This window comes from Lactuca sativa, chromosome 8, assembly GCF_002870075.4.
Source record: "Lactuca sativa cultivar Salinas chromosome 8, Lsat_Salinas_v11, whole genome shotgun sequence".
In the NCBI taxonomy this organism is placed as follows: Eukaryota; Viridiplantae; Streptophyta; class Magnoliopsida; order Asterales; family Asteraceae; genus Lactuca; species Lactuca sativa.
Genome location: NC_056630.2, coordinates 81,418,542 through 81,426,536, shown reverse-complemented (window position 1 = coordinate 81,426,536; position 7,995 = coordinate 81,418,542). Strand labels below are relative to the sequence as shown.

The 7,995-nt window shown below is 36.4% G+C and overlaps 1 protein-coding gene across 1 annotated transcript; it reads right to left on the bottom strand.

Annotated features, from left to right (window-relative positions):
• Positions 1 to 5,804: 5,804 nt before the first annotated feature.
• On the bottom strand, positions 5,805 to 7,585 carry LOC111896131 (ubiquitin-conjugating enzyme E2 2). The gene is made up of 6 exons (XM_023892149.3): positions 7,391 to 7,585; positions 6,715 to 6,848; positions 6,583 to 6,608; positions 6,356 to 6,445; positions 6,167 to 6,255; positions 5,805 to 6,048 (listed from the first exon to the last, which is right to left on the bottom strand). The coding sequence occupies exons 2-6, from the start codon at positions 6,837 to 6,839 to the stop codon at positions 5,920 to 5,922; spliced, it is 459 nt and encodes a 152-aa protein (XP_023747917.1). The 5' UTR covers positions 6,840 to 6,848; positions 7,391 to 7,585; the 3' UTR covers positions 5,805 to 5,919.
• Positions 7,586 to 7,995: the final 410 nt, after the last annotated feature.

The following is a 7,995-nucleotide window of genomic DNA, read 5'->3' as shown; positions in this document are numbered from 1 at the left end:
AGCAACCTTATCGTTCAGGATCTCACGGATCCTAGCGTCCAACTTGCCTGTGCTCATCTGACCAATAACCTCGGGCGGTACTGACCCGCCCTGACCTCCCTCTCCTGCACCCGATCCCGACCCGGATCCACTCCCAGCATGCCTCGTAACTACCATACTGAAAAACACCACAAGATCTCATATACTTCCCACAAACCTGAGAACCAATTCCCAACCCAACCCTAGAGGTCATGGTTTCTTTGATACGCGTATGGGTCCTGTGCTTTCAGTAGTACGGGCCCATACTACCTTACACACCTACCCATATGTGTATCAAGTATACCACAACACCCTAGTGAAAAACATACATAACAAGCGCTCAACCCTCACACCTAGAGGAACATCGGAAATCTCCAACAGAGGAACCCTAGGCTAGCAGGCATCATAAATCAGGCAACATTAACATGAAATCCTAAAGATCCCTAGCCTAGTACTAGCATGCTGTTCTATCAAAGCTCAAAAACAAATGTCATGTATGGTATTTTGGGGTTACTTACTGGCTCCGGCTGATCGTACCTCCGCATCCTTCTTTACTCATTTTGAAAACCATTTTAAATTCTCTCTAAAAAAACTCTCCCTGATTTGAGACTCGATTCACACGAATGTTCCTCCAATTCACTCAAACCAAGGCTCTGACACCAACTTGTAACGACCATAAAATTTCAACCAATTTAACGTTTCAAAAACAACCCATTTTCATAGTGTTATTACAAAAAGGTTTTCAATACAATTATTATCAGAGTCTCCCCAGAACCACATCATAAAACATAATCATGAGGAGCAGTACGATCACGCCTTTGCCTTGCCACGGTCTCCTGAAGAACCTGAAAAACATTAAACCACAACTGTAAGCCCGAAAGCTTAATGAGATACCCCCAAAATACCAACCACATATACCATACACACACAACATGCCATATCATAGCAGAACACAGAACAACCATACACTTCGTGTCTACTGTGTGACTGGTCCGCCGCACCGGCCTTCAGTCCACCTGGTCCACCCTCCGATTCTAGCCATATACATCGAGTCTACAATGTGATTGGTCCACCCGCATTGGGCCTTCAATCCACCTGGTCCACTCTCTAAGTCTACAGTATGACTGGTCCGCCCGCACTGGGCCTTCAGTCGGCCTGGTCCACTCACCGAGCCTCAGCACGTCTGGTCCGCCCTCTTGGGGCCTGCAGCCTATCCGGACCGCTCGATGGGCCTTCGGAACAACCGGTCCGCCATGGGTATGTTGGCCTACAGCACAAAGCAGGACCCGCCTAAACCCAACCCCAGTCCAACAACCATGTGAACATAAACATTCAATCATATAACAATTCACATTCAACCAAGCCGATCTAGCAGATCACATAACATATCATCATCCTAACCAGGATACCGACCTAACCGGTCACTAGCATAGCATCATCCTATATACCAGGATACCAACCTTTACCAGGTCTCTAACATATATCATCCTAACTACCAGGATGCAAACATAGCAAAGCAATATCATAACAACGATACCCGGATCTCAATCCGATAAAAGGGTCGGCCTTGGTGCCTTAGACCCTGTTGATATAGTGAGGATAACTCACCTCGCAACTGCCGAAACTCTGAACTGAAGAAGCAGATTCCTGAATCAACGCCTCACCGAAAATCCCGAACTATCCGAAAAGCAAAATAACCATTAGACCCAACACAATATCCATCCAAGGGTAAATTGACCAATTTACCCTTAAATCAATCTGGTCCATAACTAAGGCCCACAATCAAAATATGAAAGGCCCATCACTAGATAAGCTCTCAAGCTCACTAATGACCCAAAGACCAAAAGTCCAAAGCAAAGCCCAATAACAACCCAATCTCCTAAGGCCCAAAATAAAAACCCAACAGAGGGAGTACGCTGGGCGTACCCTCCTTGGTACACTGGGCGTACAACGATGATCGCGAAATGGAATCGGGACACAGACCCACTACGCTGGGCGTACTCTCAGTTACGCCGGGCGTAACTCCTCTGAACTACAACTCCTCATAAGATCTTAATGGCTTTAGCTCTTAAGTCCAAACTTCAGATCCATAGACCAAATATTCCTAGGATTCATAAAGTCTTAAACTTTATTACTTGGGACGTCCATAAAGCTCTTAATCCAAGGTCTTAATCCATTAAGACCTATCTATAACACATGTGAGACAACCAAAGCCCTTGGGACCTCATTTTTCTTACTCAAGACCTCTCTAAGGGTCTAAAAGGACAGCTAATCTCAACCAACTCGATACATGCATCAAGGACAAGAATGATGTCAAAACTTCACAACACATAGATTTACACAATATGATTGTCAAGCTAGAGACTTTTTACCTCAAAAGAGCCTCAGAATATGATGTCTTTCCAGATCTACAAGCTCCAGCCACTCAACTCCTTCTTTGATAACTTCCTCTTTCTTCTTCAAGACTCTCTTTTGCCAAAACAAGTTTTCCAAGGCCAAACACACCCAACAATGGAGGTGGGACGGCTATCTAGGGTTTCTAAGGTTAAGAGAGTGCTTATGGAGGCTAGGGTAAGAACCATTATGTTCCTTATATAGTGGCTGACCCTAACTTTAGGGTTTCTGGATGATAGACGTACGTTGGGCGTACATCCAACTTACGTTGGGCGTACCCAGCCAAACACAAGCGCGCATGCAAAGGACCCTTTTGTTAAATTTTTTTCCCTTAAGGGACCATTGCTGCCCACATCTTAATTTACAACCTCTCCTCCATCATAAGCCGTTCTTGCCAAATTCTAAATCCACATCAAGGACCGAAACGCCCTTACTCTTGCTCTCGGGAACCCAAAATTAGATATTTCAAGAACGGGGCGTTACACGCCTTTTGAACATGTGTTGGGCCGGCCCTGCTTAATTGTTTCGATGTTTGAACACCTCAAGTTGGATTTGAAAGGGAACAAATGGGACAACTGTACAGGTTAGGGGCCCAATTATATATATATATATATATATATATATATATATATATATATATATATATATATATATATATATATATATATATATATATATATAAACTTAGGTACCCAAACTCACTTGTTTTGTATCACATATATATATTGTAATTATCCAATGTTCTTATAATTAAACTTCTAACTTGATTTACTTCCAAGATTTTTAAAAATTTCACATTCATTTTCCTCTTATATAATTTTTCATTTTCAACTATAATATATATAGCCTACTAGGTGTTCGGCAAAAAGATGTGATGTATGAGGAAGATAATCGTAAAATTTCAAAAAACTTAAAAGTAAATCAAGTCGGTGGTTGAAGTTTAAGAACATTATAATGAATATATCAAACAAAACGACGTATTATGATGGGTTTGGATACCTAACCGTATATACCCTTAAGGGTATATTCACTTTCCCCCCCCCCCTCTCTCTCTCTCTCTCTCTCTCTCTCTCTCTCTATATATATATATATATATATATATATATATATATATATATATATATATATATATATATATATATTCATGCCCAAAAACTTATAGCATATGTAGATCTTTTAGATGACTAAGGCTTATCAATTGATATCAAGCTATCAGCAATCGTTAATAATCCTGACGAGTAGACGACCAGTCGACTGTCTCTGTTAGGAGCTTGGCGATGATATTTATCAATAACAAAATCTTAAAGAATATAGACTACGAATAGTTGATCAACAAATTTGCTATAAAAATGCAAGGAGAACTTTACGGGTTGTCGGTTAGTTGTTACGATATTTCATTACTCAGTAAAATACTATTTTACTATAATTATTGCTATAAAGATTCTCGTCATTTACAAAAAAAAAAAAAAAAAAAAAAAAAAAAAAAAAAGAAAAAAAAAAAACTTTACTTTATAAAGTTTAATCCATTACATGTTAGGACAATGACATTTTTTCCAACTGGTCATGTGCATTTGAATCCTCAGAACCGCCGTATTTGCATTAAAATGTGTGTAAACACATTGTTCGTTTAGCTTATACCATAGCTTGTTTTTTCTTTCCCTACACCTTACATTCTATGTTTTTTTAACAAATGGGCACTCTACAAATGAAGTCTATGGGATTCGAATGAGTCTAACTCTTTTTTAACGTATTTTCTACCAAATGATCATCGCTAGGCCATCATAAATGCCATTTAGTAATTTATGACAATTCCTCACAAAGTTGCCCAAACAAAAACAAAAGGACTGAAAAAAAAACCATGATGTCAGAATAAACTTGATGATATATAATAAAAATGAGGCTTGGCATTTAACACGAATGTTTTAAAAATCGGTTCAAAGCGGTGTGAATGGGAACGGTTCAACTAGCACCGATTTATGCCCTTTTTTAGACTGGAACGAACCAGCCGGTTTTTACGAAAAAATTTGTTTGAAACAGTTAAATTGAATAAAAACATGCGAAAATAAAGCATTTTGCATAACAAACTTTAGTGGTCGTTTCACATTTATTTAGATTTCTCTTAATTTGAATAAATATACATGGCAAACGTGATGAAGCTCTTTGATGTGTGTGTATTCATCTAAAGTTATATTTTGTTTCAGTATTATACTTTATTTTCTATTTATTGCATGTGGATTAATGTAAAACTTATGGTTTTGTATTTATTTTTGTAATGTATTTAGAGTGAGGTGCAACAAGAAAGGATAGGGAAAAAGTAGAGAAGAAAGTAGGAGGTGAGGGGAGTTGTCGGAGGTAGTGGAAGTCGATGGAGGTGCATCTAAAAAAATGATGGGTGTAGGAGAGGAAGACAATATATGGAAGAAGAGTGATTATGGATTTGTTGAATCAGATTGACAATCCCTCATTTGGATTCATTCTCAAGTTTGCTTTAAGGAGGGTGGTGATTTGTTTCATTTTTGGTTTCCAATGTGGGAAAAGACAAGGAGGAAGACGACATGATAGGGATGTCAATGGGACACATTTGGGATGGGTATTGGTGATCCAGTCCCATAATCCATTATAAAACTATATACCAAACCCGATTAGTAAATAACCATCGGGCTTGCAAGTATACCCCCAGGAATCGGGGTTCCTATTTATAATCATAATGTGTTAAATATCACCTGTTGAAATTTCCGTTGCTAAAAACATGATCACAACATCGTCCTAAAATTAACTTGAATTTTTTAGTACTTTCATCCCAAATAATATATATAAAAATAATAAAAAAAAAATAACATCTAGCAAATTATATATAACTATAATCAACTAACATACAAATTTTAAAATATCTAAATTTAACATGGTTCTAAGACACACCATATGGTGCACCAAGACATGTCATGGCGCGAGGCATGGTGTAACCGTATAAAAAACATCCAAGACAGATTTGTTACTGGTAGCGTCCAAATAACAAGTCAAGGTGCGCCCTATCGCGTTATGACGCAATTTGTTTTTCTTTCTTATTGGACATAGAACATTAAGATTTATAACTTTCATACTAAATGATATAACACTTATAAAAATTTGATATATTTGATATAATTCTATAATTATATCATTTATCCGTTTTAATTTCGGGGGTGGGCTATTTTTGACAACCCTAATACTAATTTAGTAATTTCCCTAGGACTTAACAGATTATGGTTAGTGGTATCAAGTTAAGAGACCAAAACCACAACCACACCTTGCCAGACACTTTTTTTGCAAGTTGAAACTTTTTTGGACCTTAGCCAAAGAAAGTGCAAACCCAAAGAACCATTTTTGCAGTTTTCTCTAAATTTAATCCTAACTTGAAAGAAAATCAAAACAGATATTTATTTTACATATAAAATAGTACAATGTCTAAAATAAAATATGTCTTAAAGTACATTTTTATTACATGGATATATATATGATATAACCGATTTAGTCAGCATTCCAGCTCTGCTCAACAATCTCTCGCACTCTCCTGTTGTACTCGCGTTTATTTTCGCTGAATGCCCGCGCAGCTTCTGAATTCGCAGGAGAGTTTGGGTTTGGGTCGCAAAGCAACGACTGTCAAAAATAGCAATATACTTTCATTTTCATATATATTTTTTATTATAGAATGTATTTTAACCCATCATTAATATAATGCATAAAAAAAAAAAAAAAAAATCATAGAAAGTTATACCTGGATGGAGGTGAGAATAGCAGCAACATCATAGATAGGACTCCATTGATTTTGCAAGATGTCCAAACAAATACTTCCATCAGCATAAACTGTTTGTTGTACACAAATATGTATTATTAATAAATAATAACTGAAGCAAACTACATGAAAATAATAAATTGTTGCTTATAGAGTTATAGTTATACTTACTATTTGGGTGGAACATACGAGAAACAAATCTCACAGTTGGTGCCTTATTAGGATAATCCTCTGAATATTGTAGAGCCAATTTAAACGTACCTATTAGTTCAATGATGTTTTAATAATTTAGCATTACATGATAATGAATATATATATATATATATATATATATATATATATATATATATATATATATATATATATATATATATAAAGAGGAAAGAAAATGATGTTACCTCCATCCCATGGACTGTCATCCGGGCTGAAATAAAAAAACAATATGTATTACATAATATGTGATTGGAATATAAATGTGTATAAACATGGAAAACAAAAAAGAATCAATGGTAAGAATTATTATTTATTACCCAAATATTACAGCATTCCACAGCATTATATTATTGTCTTGGGGTGCTCCACTAATGCCTGCAGGAGGGTCTTGTTGTAACCTCTTGAAATCCCTCATAAGCCTCTTTCTAGCAGGAGTTGACATTGTGCTCACCTAGTAAAGAAGAAGGGCAAATAGGTAAAAAAGGGTTAGTGTCCCAATACATTAAGCTGACTTTTTGGCTTGAACATGAAGTGCTTAACCCATTAAGTCAAAAGGGTTTTATGGGGTGTAATGAGTTCAAGATCTTCAAAACCCTTATCTTACAAGTTATGGAAAAACAATATGCAGTCATTTTCAGGTGATATAAGTTTCAAACAATCACAGATTCAATACAGTAATGGAATTGTGGACTTCATATAATCGATCTAAATCTTATTTGTGGAGAGTGGACTTTATATAATCGATGTATCAGTAGAAGAAAATGATTCGAGCTAGTATATATGTGTACTCCAATTCCACAAGACCTAAGATATAAGATCGAAATCCTAGATCCATAATTAAGTTGCTCCAAAACCTAAGATTAGGGTTTCATCAAAATCGCACAACGCGATACTTCAAGATACAAAATTTGGACAAACTTAACATAATGAAACCATAAGAAGAATCATAAAATTAAAGAATCAAAAGCACATCATCGTAAGAAATCGACTTACCCTCGTAAGTAAACCCTGTGCTAAACCTTGTAAGTAATCACCCACACACAGCGTCAAGTGATGGAAAGTTAGGTGATTTATCGATTGAAAGAAGCCAAAGTAATATGAAATATCAACGAGAGGGTTTCATGACAGGACGACCGGCGAACCACTGGAAAGAGGAGAATTGTTAGGCGATGTGTGTGTATGAAAGAGAGAGAAAGAGCACTTTTAATCTTATCGGTTGCTTTCTCGATTGCTTCCATGGACCTACAAAGGTGTATGGATTTGCTGTAAAACACTCAAACTAGAGTTTTTTATCCTTATATTTTACCCTTAAGAGAATCTTTGATTATTTTTTCTTAGGATGGTCGAATAAACTAACTGGTGTTTACTATTAGTAAAAATCAACGTTTTAAAAACCGGTTTAAACCGGAATGGACGAACAGGTTGGACCGAAAATCGGGGGAGAAAACTGTTCAACTATCATCAGTTTTATATCGATTTCTGAACCGGATTGAACTGGCCGGTTTTTATAAAAATCCGAACTGATAAAACTGAATAAAAACATATGAAAAAAAAATCATTTACATAATAAATTTTAGAGATTTTTTTTTTTCAAATCT